Here is a 20,764-nt window from a genome sequence, read left to right as displayed (position 1 = left end):
AGTGGCAGAAGTTTAAAGTGTGTCAAGGTCCTATAGGAGAATACCAATGGGCACTGAGAGCAAGGAATACATATCTAGAAACAATAAAACATAGTGCAACAAGGTATTGAAAATCTCACAGTGGAGGTACACATTGATTAGCTTCATATAGAATGGTAGTCACATAGAAAACATAGCCACAATGTATTGATATAGTAAGAACATAATGACAATACCTGGAGATATAACTGGGTGAAAATTGGTGAACAATGCCCAGGTAGGACCGGTCCCACACCACCGCCGCGCTCCCGACGCGCGTTTCGCCGTAGCTTCGTCAGGGAAGAAGTGAAGGCAAAGGTTAGTTACAACCTCGCTGACATTATGTATTTAAGGGCGTGTTCACACCTGCGTTGGAGGCTCCATTAAGGCCTCGGTCGGAGATCCGGCTGAAAATACTGTAAACAATAGCCCAGCATTCTGCGTTATTATTTTCGTTAAAACCACAGACGCCCCAATGGAAACCCTACAGAACTCATTAAAACCAATGGGTTCCGTTGGTCACTTGTAGTGTCCTAGGTGCAACAGAACCGGCCGTTACGGTTATTCGCTTGTTTTGCTCCTCTGACGGCGCAGAACAACGGAATGGCGAGCGCAGGTGAACTGGCACTTACACTGACAGAATTGCTGTGCAGTTCTCCGCTGTGGAAATGGTGCGGCTCCATGATGTACCACGACACAGCGGCTCCTCACTCCTGTGAATGTATTTTTACACTAATGTCCAGAACCTTTCTTCGGGGTGTGCGACCTGTGCGGTCACATAGGGCACAATGCTTGTCCTGATGGCCTAGGCTCCCAAAGCTTGTACTCTCTATCCCACATTTGGCGCTCAAACCTACAGAAAGGCAGCTGCTCAGAATGCAACTACATCAAGCTGTCTGTCAGTGCTGTTTGGGCACCTTACGGCAATATTAATTGGGCGCTGTATAATTGGTGATTGTATTATTTTGGCATCATATAGTAAACCATAAGAGGGTGTCAATAAAAATAGCGCACAAAGAGCCAAACAATCGTAGGCTAGCCCTCCTAGCATCACGGCTTCTGTTCATAATGGAACCACGACAGTTATCCCAATGGTGTCCGTCAAGTATCTTTAGGGGCTCCGGTATTTTTATGCCAAGAATAGCGCTGCAGATTTCTCTATTCTTGCCTTCAAAATTAAAGGAAACTTTGACGGAAAGGAAAAAATGGTAATGTGCACAAAGCCTTTTTTGGCAACTTTTTGGTCAAATTGTTGGAATAAAAACTATTTGGTTGCTTCCTAATATATCTGTTTCTGGGAAAGCTGGGTGAAAAACAATACGGCCACTATTACAGCTCCCATAGAAGTGGTTACCTTATTTTCAGAAGGTTTCTAAATGGCAAATCAGTCAAGCAAAATATAAGCAAGTAACTTGGCAGATTTCCATTTCAGGAGTTTGGGAAAGTTGGTTGACTCCTATTGAAGCTTTAATGGTGGCCGGTTTTGATGTCCTGGAGATATGCGATCAATAACCCACATTTACTAAGAACTACAAGTCCCAGCATACCTGAACTAAAGATAACATCTGATAATATGAAATATAAGGGAACAATACAACTAGTTGTGTATCAGAGAACATTATAGTCAAGGATGAATAAGACATGAGAACTACAAATCCCAGCATGTTGCAGATAGTATACATTATTAAATATCTAAGGACATTAAAGCAGTGGTATATAAGCGGAGAGAACTACAAGTCCCAGCATGTCCAGCCTGCAGATATTAGCGATTATTATGACATATCTGGGGGAATTACGGTAAGTGCTATATAAGTGGAAAGAACTAGAATCCCCAGCAGGCCCAGGCTGTAAATATGAAATTGGAGCCCAGAATAAATGCAGATATTAGCTATTATAGGACATCAGTGGTCATACAGTCAAGGGTATGCAAAAGAACTAGAAATTCCAGCATGTCCAGTTATAAGATAATTTTTCGTATGGGATATGGAAGTGGTAGAAAGATCACATCCAGAAATGTATACGAGGAGCAAATTACAAGTCCCGGCATATTTTTCATAAAGTCTACAAAGCCTAGAACTGTGGTCCCCAACCTGTGGCTCTCCATCTGTTGCAAAACGACAATTCCCAGCATGTTTCGAAACAGCCGGAGAGCCAAAGGTTGGCGATACTGGCCTGAAGTCTATAAGAAGAGGCGACTGCCGCGACTCAAATACTACAACCCCCAGCATATGCCATCTGATCATGTTAAACATTATTATTGGATATTACAATGCTATTATAGAGCAAGAGGTGTATAAGAGGGGAGATCTACAGGTCCCAGCAGGATCAGGATAGAAAATCAAAATGTATTAATGAGCGCAACAAAAAAAATTATTTCCTTCCACTATATTATAAACCCTTTAGGACACAGCAAAAGAAAAGCCTCATACAGCTGCACCCAACTGAGTGCCTTCTGTGAATTTCTGCTCCCCCCTCATGTGACTAGTCACATGATCATGACGTCAGCAAAGGTCCTTTAACCCACGAGGCTCTAGCACATACGGTACTACTTGCTAGACTTCTTTGTATAAAACTACAACTCCCAGCAGCATCTGGGGCGTCCTACTGAAAGATCAGACAGTACTGGGTGGAGCCTAACAAGGAGCCGTGGTGGAGGAGGAGGGTCAGAGCTGTGAATGTAGCAAAGGTGACATTGTGTATCTATGTGTAGATTATGTAACTTCATATATCTATCTATATATCTATATCTATATATATATATATATATATATATATATATATATATTCATGCAATATTGTGTGACTTCTTTAAAGGAGTTCTGCACTTACAGGGATTGTCTGGTTAAGAAATCTAATTTTCAAATACCCTGATAGGGAATTCTGGGGGGGCACCTGATTTGGGACCTCCATCAATAAGTTGTAGCAGAGAGTGACTATAAAAATTGTATCTAGATCTGTAGGATATGGCATGTTTCTGCGTTACGAGACAACCCATTGATTAAATGGGAAATGCTTCATTTTCCCTGTGGCGCTGCAAGGTATCTGACGCAGATTACAGCGGACTGATGGGGTACCTGCTGCAGGACGCCCTGTGATCACCTTGCTTGTCAATAGTAAATGCTGCCCCATGGCCAGCAAGTGGGAGAGGATACGAAGTTCCCTGTTCTTACTCTACCACTCTAAGGCTGAGTTCACACGGGATGGATTCGCTGCGTAAAAGCAGCGGAATCGCTAAAAAAGCAACAACTGCTATTTGTTGCAGGTTTTACCTCCCTATTGAATTCAATGGGGAAAACCCGCAACAAATAAGCAGCGTTTCCGCAAATACAATTGACATGCTGCGGAATGAAATTCTGCACCGCAGGTTATCTTCTGAAAGTTTTTTTGCGCTCAGCATTTACGCAGCGTGTGAATGAGATTTGTGTTATCTCATCCACTTTGCTGCTACTGTATTTGCTGCAATGAATTCCGTTGTGGAAAATCTGCAGTATTTACGCAACATGTGAACTGACCCTGAATCAATTATTGGGCTTGCATGTGAATCTGCCCAGCTACATCATTTTAGTTGCCCCCTTCCTCTGCAAGCCAGAGAAAGGAAAAATCTGGAGGTAATTGAAAATTGCAAAAAGTGTGGGACCCCTTAAAGGGGTTTTTCACGTTCTGGCAACTGATGACCTAGCCACCGGATAGATTACATATGCCATTCCAGCAAAACTTGAGCTCCCTTCTGAGCCCTGCTGTGGGTCCAAACAGCTGTTTATGACCACATATGGGGTATTGCTGTACTCGGGAGAAATTGTTTTACAAATGTTGGGGTGCGTTTTCTCCCTTTTGGTTCTTTTTTAAAAAAATATTTTTATTCAACTTCTTCAAATAAGGGATACAGAAATAAAAAGGGGGAGATGGGGGAAAAGAATAGAGGGAAAAAATTCCCCAGATGCATGTTATGGTTACACTTAATCCAATACAAGTATCATAAGATTTACCGGATATACCACAACGAACCAAGATACCCTACGATATTAACAAGGGGAGAATGGGAGGGAAGGGGACACACATAAACATATAAGCCTGTCTACAAAACAATATCTCCCACCTCAGTGATCATATGTAAGAACAGAGAGTGTGATCTCCTCCCCTTCAGATAAAATTTAATCCAGCCTTGGACAAAGAGTTGGGCCGCGGAGCAGTCAACTGCCCATTTCCGTCCACATCTTTGTGGAAGTAGCAAGAGTGCTCAAGAGAAGAGAACATGTAAGCTAAGTGCACGACTCCCACCAACACACTAAAAAAATTGAATCCTGTTCACCTTTCACAGTGGTGCAGTTCCCAAAATAATTTGCTCATGAAACCAGATAGTGTGTTGAAAACAATTTTTGATGTCGATCCTAACTCTATGGAAGTTGAGATATAAAGGTTTCCCACGTGTCAAAAAAACACTCAACCTGGAGTTCTTTATAGAGGGAGGCCTCCATCCAATCCATTTATTTTTTTTTTTTAAAACATCATTTTTATTAACATTTTTTCACTTTTTTTTACAGACATTTCACAGAAAAATTGCGTCACAATTTGAATCTCGCATACTTGCGAATATAACTAAAACAAAATAAAATAAAACATAACACAACATAACATATACTCATGGCATATCTCTTTGCATCTGTCCAGCGACTAAAAACGCTAACAACCTGACTCCCCCTATCCCCGGACACAACCCAGGCCATCAGATAATATCTCCGTCCCATCCATTCCCCTTCTATTATCTAGGTTCCATTTGTAAGCCTCCTAATGTGCCTGCCAGAAATTGCGTGTGATACCATGCTGTGTGTCTAAAGGGCGTAACAATTTCCACCACCTCAGTCGCTGTGCATTGCGTTTCTATAAATATTTGCCATTTAGCAAATAACTTCTTGGTTCCCGTTTCCTTCCTTCTTTCTACCTCCACCAGTTCGAGAGCCAGTAATTGTTTCAAGCGAGTCACGATCATGTCGAGACCCGGTGTATCCGCTTCCAGCCATTTACACAGAAGGCACCTCAAGGCCACCAGCAAAATTGTGTGCACCAAGGGGAGCGGAGATCTCATTCCTCGAGCCCCCTCTTCCTCTGGTGGTCGCGCCTGATGGAACAGCAGCGCTTGAGGCGTCATCGGAAGTTTCGCCTTCCAATGATCCACAATATATCTGCGTACCATCTCCCAGTATCGTTCAGTCTGAGCACAGCTCCATACTCCGTGCCACAAATTTGTCAGGGGTGTGCTGCATTTGGGACAGCTCGTAATGAAATCGGGGAAGGACTGCGAAGGTAAAATATTAAAGCCATATATGGCCGAATGTATTAGTTTAAAATAGGTTTCCCTCCAGCTCTCGTTCACTATCACCTTCCGTACCGTCTCCCAACCCTCCAATATGGTCTCTCCTATCGCCGGATCTTGCGTCCATCGTTCCCATATTTTGAACATAGCTCGTGGGCGCGGTCGGACAAAATAATCCCCGAGTGCACTATACAACCTCGAGATAGTCGCGCGAAGAACCGTTGGGCCTATGACCTCATCCAGAGTATGAGTGGTAGCTTCCTTATTCAAATCTCTGAGCCTAGAGGTACAGAACGAACACACCTGGAAAACTTGTATGAAATCAGCATTAACATTAACCTCTAATGGATTGAGTTTAGCTCTGATTTCTGACCCTGTTAACCATCTCCTTTCCTCTTTATGCATAAGATCCCCTGCGTTACTAATACCTGCTTCCCCCAAAGAGGAAAATCTATTCCTACTCTCTACTCCCGGCAGGAATTCCGGGTGTCCCCACAGCGGCATGTGTTTGGAGAGCAGGTGAGGCAAGCCAAAACATTTACGAACCGCTTTCCAGGCCATGACTGTATCTCTCAGGACAATGGAGGTTTTGAGACGGCACGGAAGGGAGGCCACTTTACAATGCAATAACGCTTTTAAGTTCCAGGGTGATGCATACTCCCCTTCCAGCTCTAAGTTGGAATAATGGCTCGTTTCATGGAGCCAATCCACTGCATGACGAAAGAGGCATACCACATTGTATCCCCTAATATTGGGAAACTTCAGTCCCCCTCCTGCTTGCCCATCATGAGTTTAGTAAGTGCAATACGAGGCCTCTTTCCTGCCCATACTAATTTTGTGAATGCGGAGTTCAGTTTGGAGACATCCCCATGCTTCAGCAAGAGCGGGAGCGTTTGAAAGGGATATAACAGTCTGGGGAAACTAACCATCTTGATTAGGTGGCACCTCCCCAGCAGGGATAGGGGTAACTGGCACCATCTGGCGAGATCCGCCTGTATTTTTTTAAACAGCAGTGGATAATTCAGACCATACAGGGTTTCAGGCCCCTTCCCTATCTTAATGCCTAGATAATGCCTAGATAGGTTATGCATTGTTTCACCGGGGACATTCCGCATCCCAAGGACTGCCAAAATGCCCCGGGTAACGGTTTGCCCAACTCCAGCAGTTCACTTTTAGCCATATTGATTTTGTATCCCGAGCATTGCCCAAATTCCTGCAAAAAATGAAAGACCGGCATTAAGTGTTCTTGGGGATTTGACATAAACAGTATAACATCGTCAGCAAACAAGGCTAACTTAACTGCCCGAGACCCCACCTGGATACCTTTAAATACTGCGGACTCTTCCAGAAATCTAGCCATAGGTTCCAGTGCTAGATTAAATAAAAGTGGCGACAGTGGGCATCCCTGCCGGGTTCCTTTATGCAATTGGAAGGGAGCCGATAAAAACCCTGAGGAGTAGACGCGCGCTTGGGGATTATTATAGACCCCTTTCAAAAAGATCCGAAAGGCTCCCTGGACCGTCATCTTATCCAGCACCATCCCCAGCCATTCCCATTGTATGTTATCAAAAGCTTTCTCTGCGTCTAGCGCCAAGAGTGCCGGTCGGGCCCCTGGCTGAGTGCCTTACTGTTTCTAGGACCGTCAACACCTTACGCAGATTAGTCACTGCCGCCCTACCCTTTACAAACCCCACCTGAGATTTCCTCACCAATGCTGGCAAAAATATGGCCAAGCGGTTAGCTAAGATTTTTGTAAGTACCTTCTGGTCTTGATCTATCAATGAGATCGGGCAATATGACCCCGGGTCAAGAGGATCTTTCCCCTTCTTGGGCAGCACCTTTATATGCGCTATTTTGGCCTCCGCTGGGAAAGTACCGGTCTAATACTCCACTAAAGTGGGGCTGACTTCCTCTCTTAGTGACTTATAAAATTCTCCCGTGAAACCCATCCGGCCCCGGGGCCTTTCCGTTATGTAGGGTCCTGATTGTGCTCGTGAGTTCTTCCACCGTGATTTCTGCGCTCAGCAGATCGTTCTGCTCCTGCGTGAGCCCAGGTAACTTTACCTTCTCCAAGAATTCCCTACCTTTTTGAGGGTCAATGCGCGTGTCCGAATAAAGGGCTTGATAATACGTACGCAGAATAGTGTTAATTTTTTTCGGATCCGCTGTAGGGATTCCGTCGGTGTCTCTAAGGGATACAATGTCCGACGGTGAATACCTCCCCTTCGCCAGGCGTGCTAATAATTTGCCCGCTTTATTGCCAAAGCGCATAAGGTCAGCATCAAATTGAGACCGATAGATGCTTTCTCTTTTATCTAGCCATTGATCAAATTGTCGCTTGGCTGCACTCCATGCCTCCCCCAGAGACGCCGACGGCTGTTGTAAAAATGCCGTATATGCACACCTTAATCGCTCGCTTGCCGTCTTGTACCCCTCAGTGGTCTTACGTTTCAGATTGGCCATAAATTGTATAATTTTCCCGCGAATTACCGCTTTTGCTGTACGCCAATACAACGACGGGTCCGTGCGGTGTGACGCATTATCCCCTTCAAATTCCGTCCACCATCCCCTTAGTTTTTGTAAAAAGTCTTCGTCCGTCGCCAGAAATGAGGGAAACTTCCATATAAAATCCATTCCCTTAGCTACTGTGTCAGCCAGAGTAATGGTAATCGGGGAGTGGTCAGAGATGACAAGATCTTCTATCGTCGCGCCGCGCAATCTGCGGGAACAAGCTTCGTTCACCAGTAAGTAATCTATACGCGACCACGATTGATGCACGTGCAAAAAGTGAGTATACTCCCTAGCATCAGGATGTAAACTCCTCCAGGCATCCGCAAGGGCAGTGTGTCTTAAAAAGTCCGGCAAGATCCTATCCCTCTGTTTCTGCGAAGCAGCCCCTACACTTCTATCTTCCCTAGATGACCTTACAGTATTAAAGTCTCCCCCTAATATCAATAATTTAGTGCGATCCTGCTGGAGTTGGGCTTCCAATTGGTCAAAAAAACCTGTGCTGGCCGCATTTGACCCATAGACATTATGGATACTAATAGTTTCCCCTGCATGTTCCACCACTAGATGGACCCAACGACCCTCATCATCACGTTCCTGGGACACCAATGTGAAAGCAAAATTTTTATGTATCAATATTATAACTCCCGCCTTGCCATCTCTTGCCGGCGAGCCAAAAACGTGGCCCACCCAGAATTTTTGTAGATATTTAAATTCTAACTCGGTAAGGTGAGTTTCCTGTAACAGGGCTACATCTGGATGCAATCTCTTCATATGTCGCAAGAGTTTGGTCTGTTTCTGTGGGGATCTGAGCCCCTTAACATTCCATGAGACTATTTTCATGTTATTGGACTATGTCTAAGATGAGCTAAGGTGTCAAAAAGCCGTGATCGGTTCGGGGAGTCGGATCCATCTTTCCCTAATCGCCATGTATAAACATAGAAAACATGGTCAGAACACGGCCTATCAAACAAAGCTAAACTCCAACTCAAAGCCAACAGACCTTGTTGAAAAGGAATATAAAAAACGCCTGTGCCATGGGCGGTCACCCCCCTAGTACACATTGGCATAGGAAACTTCACTTTTTTCTGTTGTGCACTAACACGTCCCTCCCTCCCCCTTCCTCCCAGACCTGCGCAGCCGAGATTACAAATCACTTATCGTGATCAAGCTGCACCAGCCCTTCGCCGACCAACCATTTCTTGCAGCCGATATTCGGTCTTCTATCAAAGGGTCACGCCCTTCAGCTGCCGCTCAGATTACCACGCGCCATATCGACCTGAACACTGCTTCACTTCAACGTTGCCCCAAACAGCTACCCAAATAAACCCCTTCAGGAGAGAACCGGCCTTGTGGAACTCTCAGAGTATCCCACCAGTGAGCGTGCTTAGAACTTAGAACAGGCCCTAACTCTGATTCCAACCCCCTGCAATGTGAATACAGCATTATATCAGTATGCATACATTTTGATCTGAGGACATTTGACAACAGACTAAAATGCTGTAGTAATAGACAAACATATGCAATCATCAAGCATTATCTGCAATAACTGGCAACTTATCTGCTCAAGATCGGATCGGAACCTGCAAGTGGTCTACAGCGTCCTCAGAACCCTCTCTCTAAGACATAAAGGTCCTAAAAAAAACAAAAAACTTCACTCTTCAATCAGGAGACGTGGACCTGGTGCGGTCCCGTGGCCGTCTCTGCGGCTTCGGAGAATCCCCTCTGTTCCTGGATCTTCCTCCGCGTTCTCTTCCGGGCGTGGGTAGTAAAGCTTCTGCCCAGGTTCTCTCCATATCCAAGCGACTCCTTCCGACTTCTCTTGGCTTGCGACGTGGGCTGTGTTCTGGATTGCGTTGCTCCTCATGCGGGGAGCGGCTTCCACATAGCTCTGCCCGCGCGTCCTCCGCCTCTTTTGCTGTATTGAATGTCGTGGTCCGGCCGTTCGCTTGAAACACCCGCAAGATGGCTGGATATTGCAGATTAAAACGTACTTTCGCTTGGAACAGCTCGGTATAAATCTTGCTGAAGGATCGCCTGCGTTTCGCGACCTCCGTAGAATAGTCCTCGAAAAGTAGCACTTTCATGGCTATTATCTCCAAGGGCCGAGATCTGCTGCGATATGCCTTCATCATTGCCACCTTGTCATTGTAATCCAACAATTTAAAGATGACTTGTCTGGGGCGATGCGAACTGCTGCTGGTGTCTGCTGCTGGAAGATTTCTAGGGTCTGGCCCCACCCTGTGCGCCCTTTCCACCCGACATGGACGCTGGAGGCCCAATGCTGCTGGCAATGATCTCTCACATAGACGCTGCAACTCAGAGGGGACCACCGCTTCTTTCAGGCCCACAATTCGCAGGTTGCTCCTTCTGGAGCGATTTTCCAGATCCTCTACTTTGTCTCCCAACTGCGTGGTATTAGACAACACCGTTTTAAGTTTGGATTGCAGGCGTTCATTTTCATCCTCTAGCAGCGTTACCCGTTGCTCTAATTCATTAGTCCTGGACGTTACTTGTGCCAGATCCGCATCCATGCGGGTAAGAGACGCTTGCACCGTTTTTTCCAGCGCTTTTTGCAGGTCAGGAGCTATCCGCTTTGCCACTTCATGGGCTAGTGCTATATAATCCACAGGGGCTGGTTGCAAAGAGGCTATGGGCTCTGCCTGGCTTGAAATCGGGGACATGGGCTGGGGCTGCAGCAGTTCCTCATCCTGTGAATACAGCGGGGGAGTAGTGGCGGGAAACGCCGCCATCTTACCTCCCCTGTCCACACCCGCGGCTCGATCCTCCATGGCTGGCTTGTGTGCGCTCCGGAGGAGATATCGTTCCATATACCCCTGGGTACGTTCCTGTGCGAAAGGCCGGTGTCACTGAGCTGTTTTTCGCCACCGAAGTGACTTTAGCAGGTGAGCAGGCTAGTCGGGAGCGGGAGCTCAGTCACACGCGTCCTGCATCGCCAGCGCCGGAAACCGGAAGTTTCATCCAATCCATTTTAAACAAATATGAAAGTTTGCCAAGAAATAATTTAAAGGGTGGGACCTGGTCATGCAGCCATGTTTGTAGGATGGCCTTCACACTTGCCGCTGCCACATAGTGGAGCAGTCTATATGCCCCATGGGAACGTCTATGGGTGTCTGGGTCTAGGTAACCGAAAAATCGCCCACAGTGCCATAACAGGGGTGTAGTTCGTTAGGTTTTGAGATGTGTAGGATCGAATACGGGACCAAAAGAACTGAATATTAGGGCATGCCCAAAGGCAATGATAAAGGTCGACCTCCATCGAGCGACATTTAAAAATTTGAGTGTTAGGGTATAAGCCTATTCTGTAACCCACTAGTGGAGTTAGATAGGATCTTTGTGCTATTTTGAGCCTCATTTCTAAAAAGCGGGCCCAGGGAAGGAGTTTATGGGCTTGTTCTAGAGCTCGCAATATGACTGGGTAAGTAAGAGATTGATCATCAATCTGCCATTTTGTTACCGGTGTTGCAGTCACAGTCTAAGGGTTGGTGTATAAGCTGATAGTTTCTTGTTATTAGACCTTTCGGTATATTTTGTCTAGAGAAGCATTGTAAGAGATACGGGTTCCATTCCCGGTCTGGTAGTCATGTAAGGACAGTTGTGATATAACTTTTGGCTTGTAAATAGTGGAAGGGGTCAATCGGTATGTTTGGGAATTTCGAGCGTAACTCAGAGCAAACATCCTTTTCTCTAATATGTGAACAAAGTGTTTCAAAGAGGTTAATCCCATTGCATGCCATCTACGAAAGATGCCATGGGGGTTACCATCCTGGAATTCGGGATTACATATCAGTGGCAGGTGGAGAGACAGCACAGGCAAGAGTTGAAATTCGCTCCTGATCTTTTGCGACGCCCGCCAGGTGTTAGAGTAAAGGGTTATTTCTCGTTTCCACAGGTAGCTGAGCAAAAGGAAGGTGTAAGAAAGCTGCTAGTGCATGACCCGGGAAGAGGCTGGAGTCAAGAGAGGTAGATGTGTAACAGGAAGTATTATGAAGCTAATCGGTGACAAATCGGAACAGTGCCGCCAAATTATAATGTTTAATATTAGGAAAGTTAATACCCCCGTCGGCTCCAGGTTGTTGTAAGACATGATAAGCTATACGAGATCTTTTTCCACCCCATATGAAAGTTCTATAAAGAAAATGAATGCGTTTTTCATCTGCTGGCTTCAAACAAATTGGGAGTGTGTGTAGAAGGTAGAGGAGACAGGGAAACTCTGTAATCTTAAGGAGGTCCCCCTCTCCCCCAAATAGGAGAGAGTGAACTGTTTCCAGGTGGTTTCCATTTCCGATATATATATTGGAACATATCAAGTCTATATCATTTAGATGGGAGTTTAGATATTTGCACCCCCAAGTATGTGAGTGCAGAAGATTTCCATCTAAATTGAAAAGCAGAGGACCAGGCCCTTCAGCAAAAGAGCTTCTGTTTTATCCGAGTTCAACACATAACCCGATAGTCTCCCTACTCTACCCAGGTCTCGTGAGAGTGGGGCTATTACCTGTTTAGGTTCCGAAAACCACTAGCAAAATATAGTCCGCAAATGCAGCCACCTTTAATCCTAAATCATGCACCCTAATTCCCCCGAAAGACGGGGTTGTATAAGATGGCGTAACAGGGGGTCTATAAAAAGATTAAAAAACAAAGGGGAGAGGGGGCAGCCTTGTTTAGTTCCTCTGAAGATATCTATCAGGGGAGAGGTCAACCCAATGACCGCCACACACGTTATCGCATCCAAGCGAAGAAAGTTAATAAATTTTGAGAACACCGGGCCAATCCTCAATTTTGACAGGACCGCATCCAAAAAAGGCCAAGCCACTGTGTCAAATGCCTTTTCGACGTCAAGGCTCACTAACATGGTGACCGGTTGAGTCGGGTCCTGTGCCAAAACTGTAACAGCTACTGCAGTTCTAATGTTTATCATACTGGTTCGACCATCGTAAACCCAGTTTGGGACTCTAAAAGAAGATTAGGAAGAAAACATTGAAGTCGGTCTGCCAAAATTCTAGTCAAGAGCTTATAGTCATGATTTAGTAGTGAGATCGGGCAAAGATGGGTCTTTATCTGGTTTTGGAATAAGCACTGTGCGAGATTCTGTGAAGCGGTCAATAGGCTCTTTATGTATAAAGGCAGCATTATACAAATTTGTTAGGAGAGGTATGAGCCCCCTGCTTCCTTTTAGTTATTACGGAAATGAAAAAAATATAGTTAAACCTACATATTATTGGAAAAAAAATTAATTTATTATCACGGCCTACTTCCAATAATTTCTGCAAAAAACATGTGGGGTCAAAATGCTCACTATAACCCCTAGATCATTTCCTTGAGGGGTGTAGTTTCCCAAATAGGGTCACTTGTTGGGGTTTCCACTGTTTTGGCCCCTCAGGGGCTTTGTAAATGCGACATGGCCTCCCCAAACCATTCCAGCTAAATTTGATCTCCAAAAGCCCTGCCGTGGGTCCAAACAGCAGTTTATGACCACATGGGGTACTGCTGTACTTGGGAGTAATTGTTTTACAAATGTAGGGGTGCTTTTAGTCCTTGTGGAAATGAAAAATAAAATCTAAGTTTTATTGGAAAAAAAAAGAATTTTTCATTTTCACAGCCCAATTCTAATAAGGTCTATGAAACACCTGTTGGGTCAAAATGCTCACTATACCCCTAGATAAATTCCTTTTTGGGTGTAGTTTCCAAAATGGGGTATTTTTTTGTAGTATTTCCTTTGTTTCGGTACCACAAGACCTCTTCTAACCTGTCATGGTGCCTAAAATATATTCTAATAAATAGAAGGCCCCAAAATCCACTAGGTGCTCCTTTGCTTCTGAGGCCTGTGCTTCAGTCCATTAGCACGCTAGGGCCACATGTGTTATGTTTCTAAAAACGAAAGAATCTGGGTAATACATTGTTAATTGTATTTCTCTGGTAAAACCATTCATGTTACAGAAAAGAATGGATTAAAAATGAATTTCTGCAAAATAAATTAGTAAATATCACCTCTGCTTTGCTTTAATTCCTGTGAAACGCATAAAGGCTTAAGAAACTTTCTAAATGCTGTTTTGAATACTTTGAGGGATGCAGTTTTTAAAATGGGGTAATGTATTGGGGTTTGTAAAGTATGGGACCCTCAAAGCCACTGAACTGGTCCCTGAAAAGATAGCCTTTTGAAATTTTCTTGAAAATTTGAAAAATTTCTGCTAAAGTTCTAAGCCTTGTAACGTCCTAGAATAATAAAAGGATGTTCAAAAAACGATGCAAATCTAAAGTAGACATATAGTAAATGTTAATTGGGAATTACTATCTGTCTTACAAGCAGATGCATTTAAATTGATAAAAATGCTAATTTTAGAAAATTTTCGTTACATTTTGCTGGTTTTCACAATTAAATACTGAATGTATCGACCTAATTTTACCAGTAAAACAAAGTCCAATGTGTCACAAGAAAACAAGCTCAGAATCGCTTGAATAGTTGAAAGCATTCCAAAGTTATTACCACATAAAGTGACACATGTCAGATTTGAAAAATGAGGCTCTGTCAGGAAAGTCAAAACCAGCCGCAGCGGGAAGAGGTTAAGGGTAAGTTCCGCAATGGATTTTGATGCGGAAAATCTGCAGCATAATACAGTAGCAGCAAAGTGGACGAGATTTGAACAAATCTCATCCACACGCTGCGTAAATGCTTTGCGAAAAAAACAACGAAATTGACATGCGTGCGGTTATTTAATCCGCATCACGTCAATTGTATTTGCGTAAACGCTGGTTATTTGTTGCAGGATTTCCCCATTGAATTCAATGGGGAGGTAAAACCCACTACAAATAGTAGATGTTGCGATTCCACCGCAAAAAAAACACAACTTCGGAAAAAATAAATCTTATACTTACCCAGAAGTCTGCGTTTCTTCATACAGGCCGGACTCCAGGGATGAACTTTCATCCCATGTGACTGCTGCAGCCAATCACAGGCTGCAGCGGTCATATGGGATTAAACGTCATTCCAGGGCTGCAGAGCGTCAGGATGTCAGAGGGACTCGTCGCCGTGGTAAGTAACCATTTTTTTTTTTTCTGTGCAGTTTTCCGCAGGCGACAATCCGGTCGAAAAACCGCACCACAGTTTGGTGCCGTTTTTCGGCCTGAATTCCCTGCAGCGCACAGTGTGGATACGCTGTGTTCTTTTACACAGCGAATCCACCCTGTGTGAACATACCCTAAAAGTGGACATACACATGTTCTGCATAGATGGTGAGTGGCCCTCTGGTGGACCCAAGGAGCCCTAGTATGACGCTGTTTTTCAGTCATACTCCCTTCTGTCCCCTACTTCTTGCTAACACACATTTGGTAGGTTAGCAAGAAATAGGGGACAGAGAGAAATTAGAAATGCATGACTGCGGGATCAGACTACACATTTTGTAGTCTATTACCATGGAGACACATAGATCTGCACAGGAGCTGTAGGCAAAAAAAAACGAGAATATTTTTAATAAAGACTACGTGCAAAGTTTTTTTTATTCAAATGCATACCCTATAATCTGCTTTACATTTGTCATTTAGTATATAATCCTGCATCAAAGTATATTTCATTTTTTTCAATTTGCAGAATGAAGACAACATTGAGTGATACAAAGTAACCATGCTGAGAGCTGTGGCTTACACTGTTCTGAGTTGTCACGTTAAACCATGGAAAAAAATGCTTCTGCGCCAACGGATTTTTGTCTCCGGAAGTTTACAGGGTACCAGGAAGTTCACCGTTTCAGATTCCCAAAAATCTGTGATCGAAAACAAAACAACCGTTGACAGTCTTTACAAATTGTCTGTGAACATTAAGAAAATTCGCCAGTTAAAAAGCTGGGTACTTTATAAAGATGTGGCCTATGTCCAGGAGACTGCTAATATCTTGAAAGAAATGGGAGCGAGTGACGTTACCGTGGCCAATATTCTGGAGTCTTGTCCGGAAGCTTTTCTACAAGAACCTGCAGAGGTCAACATTCAAAAATCCATTTGGAACTTAGTTTGCCCCAAGGATGGGGAACTAATAACACTAATTGAAAAGTTTCCAGATTCCTTCTTTACTTCTAAAAGTCCCACCAATCAACGAGCCAACATCAAATATTTTCAAGATCTGGGTCTTAACAACAAAATTGTCAGCAGACTTCTAACAAGCGCTCCAGAAATCTTTTGTAATCAGATTGAAAGCAATAAGAAGGTGGTCGATGCTCTGGAAGAAAATTTCCTCAATCTGGGGGGTAAAAGAGAGAACTTTAAAACCTGGATAATGAAGTTAATAAGTCAAGATCCATTTGTCCTCTCGAAAACCACCAAGACAATGAAAGACAATCTGAAGTTTTTACAAGATTTAGGTTTTCACGATGAAAAAGTATTGAAGCTACTGTCTAAACTTAAAGGTTTTATCTTTGATTTGAACACGGACACCATGGAAAAGGGGGTTCTGTTCACAATGTCGACTTTCAATTGCAGCAATGAAGAGCTAAAAGAAATGGTAATGAAATCCTCTGCCCTTCTCTACTATTCCGTCCCTTTGCTGGAGGAACGTTTACAACTTCTTCTCCGGGAAGGGGCTACTATAAATCAAGTGAAAGAATGTCCTAATGTTCTAGAACTCACCCCACAGATTGTACAGTTTAGGGCTAGGAAAATCAAACAATTGGGCCGAGAAATTAAGGAGCAGAGTTTAGAGGTTTTAAATGGAACAAAAAAAGATTTTGAGGCTAGTTATGGAAAGTTGCAGTTGCGAAAAGAACGACCTCTTTTCAATCCCGTTGCCCCGTTGCATGTGGAAGAGTGAACTGAATACTGTATATGTTTACAAGAGATAATGGCAAAAAGTGTTGGATCTGCAAGTGGATTGTTGAATTGGTTGCCCAAGTATTATATTATCAATATATGGCTACCGAGTCCATGAAATTGGGGTATTCCCACAGTCTTTTCCTGTGATTGACTACATATTATTTGGGCCTGTCTAGTCTGGTGGTGTTATTAGCTATAGATTTAGGATGTTGATGTGGTGCTTCTCTGGTTTTACGATCGTTGTGGTTCATGTGGTACAAATTTTTATAGAATTATATAAAGCACATAAGGGGGAAAAAACCAATGGTCTATCACATGCCATATTATTTAGATATTCTCCCCTATCAGCATTACTTCTATGGGAGAATACAGTGCCTCCTTAAGGCACCATACGAGCACAAGAAGTGCCTACAGGACCAAAATACGAACCCAGGGAGGCAGTGATGGACACAAACCGCATAGGGCTCCTATGCAAGAACAGTATGTGGGATCCCTACTTCGCATAGAGCACTCCCTTTAAGTCTCCTCTAACAATCCATCAGTAATTGTGAGCCATGAAATCTATTAGCTCAGTGGCTTACATGCAATTTAATAAATAGTAGGAAGCTGTTTTAAGGTTTAAAGCATTGGGCCCCCTAAACTACTGGACCTTATGCAACTGCACACGTTGCCCATATCGCCCCTGCCTAAGCACTCTCTATGCTTCCGTACATTCTCTGTGCACACAGCAAGGAAATGTCTTGTAGATGGACCCTAACCCTGATACCCTAGCCACATCTTCAAAAACATATTGGCCGTACCCTCAATACACTTCTTCGCTCAGGCCCAAAACTCCATTACATTGGGCCAAACAGCAGTGTTAAAGGGAATGTGTTGCGAGTTTTTTTTTTTATTTGTTTTTTTTAATTGAACAGTTAGTGTAAAAATGATTAAACATTGTTCTAATCTTTTACTTTTTTTCACTAGTCAGGAAATATTATAAATTAGATTCTAATTTATAATATTTCCCAGTGCTGGTCACTAGATGGAGCAATTCCCAAAATTGCAGCATTGCATGTGGTAAAGCAACCACATTGCTTTATGCTGCAAAATTTGGGAAAACTCACTCGCTCTAGTGAGCTCACAGAATCCCCCCCTCCTTTATCCTGGCTAGTGACGGGAGAAACGAGGGGATTGAACGGTCAAACCTCATACACTGTGTGTCGCCATTTTTTGAGCTAACACACAGTGTAGTAGGTTTACATACACTAGTAAACACACAGTAAAACACTTACATACACAGAAATAACTTACCTGCTCCAGTCGCCGCCGCTCCCTCCGGTCCGTCCGCTCCGTCTGCTACCGCCGCTCCAAGTGCACAAGTCCGGAAGCCGCGACCGGAAGTAGTAATCTTACTGTCCGGCCGCGACTTCCGGTCTACAGGAAAATGGCGCCGGACGACGCACAGTTCAACTTGGACTGTGTGGGAGCGGCGCATGCACCGTTCCCACACAGACGGCGTACACCATAGTGGATGGAACGGGCCCCGTTCGCATTCACTATGGGACTGTAGCTGCCGTATTCCATGTCTGTATGTGTCGTTAATCGACACATACATAAATGGAAAAAAAAATGGCAGCCCCCATAGGGAAGAAAAAGTGTAAAAATAAAAAAAAGTAAAACACAAACACACAAATAAATATAAAAGTTTTTAATAAAACACTAAAACCAAACTGATTTTTTTTTCGTGACACTGTTCCTTTAACTGATAGCAATGCCTATAAGTGAGAGCTATACCGGTATGCCACCCTCAGTAGTTACATTAATTACATAGTTACATAGTTACATCGTTTGTACGGTTTAAAAAAGACACATGTCCATCAAGTTCAACCAAGGGATGGGAAAGGGGAAGTAAAAAATGTCTACACATTTTTTTGTTCTAGGAAATTATCTTTGCCTTTTTTAAAGCCATCTCCTGTCCCTGCTGTGACGGCTCCTGCGGTGACTATTCTATAGATTCACAGTTCTCACAGTAAAGAAGACTTGTCGCCTCTGCAGGTTGAACCTTTTTTTCTCCAGACGGAGCGAGCGCCCCCTTGTTTTTTGAGGGGGTTTTACATGGAACAGGATTTCACCATATTTTTTGTATGTGCCATTAATATATTTATATAAATTAATCATGTCCCCCCTTAGTCGTCTTTTTTCAAGGCTAAATAGGTTTAGTTCTTTTAATCTTTTAATCTTTCCTCATAACTTAGATTCTCCGTGCCCCTAATTAGCTTCGTTGCTCTTCTTTGTATTTTTCATCCTTTCTATGAACTGGAGCCCAGAACTGAACTGCATATTCTAGATGAGGCCTCACTAATGCTTTGTAAAGTGGTAATATTACATCCCTGTCCCGCGAGTCCATGCCTCTTTTAATACACGACAATATCTTGCTGGCCTTTGAAGCAGCTGATTGACACTGCATGCTGTTATTGAGTTTGATTTACAAGTACACCCAGATCCTTCTCAACAAGTGAATCCGCCAGTGTAGCTCCCCCTAGGACATATGATGCATGCAGGTTGTTCGTACCCAGATGCATAACTTTACATTTATCTACATTAAACTTAATTTGCCAAGTGGACGCCCAAACACTTAGTTTGTTTAAATCTGCCTGCAATTCACGAACATCTTCCATAGACTGAACTATACTACATAGCTTGGTGTCATCTGCAAAAATAGAAATAGTGTTATTAATCCCATCCTCTATATCATTAATAAATAAGTTGAATAATAGTGGTCCAAGCACTGAACCCTGGGGTCACCACTTATAACCGGGGACCATTCAGAGTAGGAATCATTGACCACATTTGTCTGGATTCGGTCCTTGAGCCAATTCTCAATCCAATTACAAACTATACTTTCTAAACCTATAGTCCTTAATTTACCCATTAGACGTCTATGGGGGACAGTGTCAAATGCCTTTGCAAAGTCCAAAAACACTAAATCCACAGCGGCCCCTCTGTCTAGGCTTCTGCTCACCTCTTCATAAAAACAAATCAGTTTGGTTTGACAACTTCTGTCCTTAGTAAAACCGTGCTGGCTGTCACTTATAATACTATTTATTGCTACATAATCCTGTATATAGTCCCTCAATATCCCCTCAAACATGGTTATGTGGTTATACATAGTCTATGACAGATAGCTGATGCCAACACAGGTGCATGGGGTCCCGAGGAGGGTGAACTTGGTAAAGAAACGGTGCCATCTGTGGTTTAATAAAACACCTTTTCAGTTGTGACTTTTGCTTGGCGATGTACATACAGTTATATCCGGTGCTCAATACGGAAATAAGGATAAATCTGCCAGACTTGTCTTTATCAGCATAATGTTGTCATGTTCGATGCGAAAAACCTTACTAAGTCAATAGAGAAAGCAAATTGACTGTAACTTATTACTGCCAGCAATGCAGAGTAGGCAATTCTGATTAAACTAAATATAGCCCATTTATTTATTTTTTTTACAGTATTTTGGGTGATGGGAAGGGAAGTGCGCTGGCAAAGTCTTGACATACCATCCGACCCACCGACCGATTCTTTGCTTATAAAGCGTATTATTATTTTTTTAGACATGCTGGAAATAATATGCAAACATGTTTCTTAACCCTTTAGTGACCAGCCTATTTTGGGCCCTTTTTTTATCGTCACATTTCAAACGCCATAACTTTTTTAAATTTTTCCGAAAAACAGAGCCGTGTCGGGCTTGTTTGTTGCGGGAGAGTTGTAGTTTTTAATGCCAACATTTTCAGGTACATATCATTTATTGATTAACTTTAATTAACTTTTCCTTGTGGGATAATGGAAGAGAACTTGAAATTTGACCATTCTTTTTGGCGTCTTAAATTTACACCATGTACTGTGTGGTATAAATAACGTAATAACTTTGTTCTACTCATTAAGATTATTGGGGATACCAAATTTATAACGTTTTCTTATGTTTGACTACTTCTAAACAATAAAAACACTTTTTTTTAAAAAATAAAAGTTTTTGTTTTTGATGTCACCAGATTCTAAGAACCATAACTTTTTTATTTTTCCGCCGACGGAGCAATATGAGGGCTTGTTTTTTGCGGGCTGAATTGTAGTTTT

At 43.2% G+C, this 20,764-nt stretch overlaps 1 protein-coding gene across 1 annotated transcript; it reads left to right on the top strand.

Annotated features, from left to right (window-relative positions):
- The first annotated feature begins 2,555 nt into the window (after positions 1-2,555).
- On the top strand, positions 2,556-18,810 carry MTERF2 (mitochondrial transcription termination factor 2). The gene is made up of 2 exons (XM_075856070.1): positions 2,556-2,704; positions 15,447-18,810. Exon 2 carries the CDS (start codon positions 15,480-15,482, stop codon positions 16,650-16,652), a length of 1,173 nt encoding a protein of 390 aa, XP_075712185.1. The 5' UTR covers positions 2,556-2,704; positions 15,447-15,479; the 3' UTR covers positions 16,653-18,810.
- The last annotated feature ends 1,954 nt before the right edge of the window (positions 18,811-20,764 follow it).

Source organism: Rhinoderma darwinii, chromosome 3 (genome assembly GCF_050947455.1).
Source record: "Rhinoderma darwinii isolate aRhiDar2 chromosome 3, aRhiDar2.hap1, whole genome shotgun sequence".
Classification (NCBI taxonomy): Eukaryota; Metazoa; Chordata; class Amphibia; order Anura; family Rhinodermatidae; genus Rhinoderma; species Rhinoderma darwinii.
The sequence above is the reverse complement of the archived record's forward strand: the minus strand, read 5'-3'. Positions and strand labels throughout refer to the sequence as shown.

Bases quoted from the DNA above. Each gene is read 5' to 3' on its own strand.
- MTERF2 (XM_075856070.1), top strand. From the start codon at position 15,480: ATGCTGAGAGCTGTGGCTTACACTGTTCTGAGTTGTCACGTTAAACCA.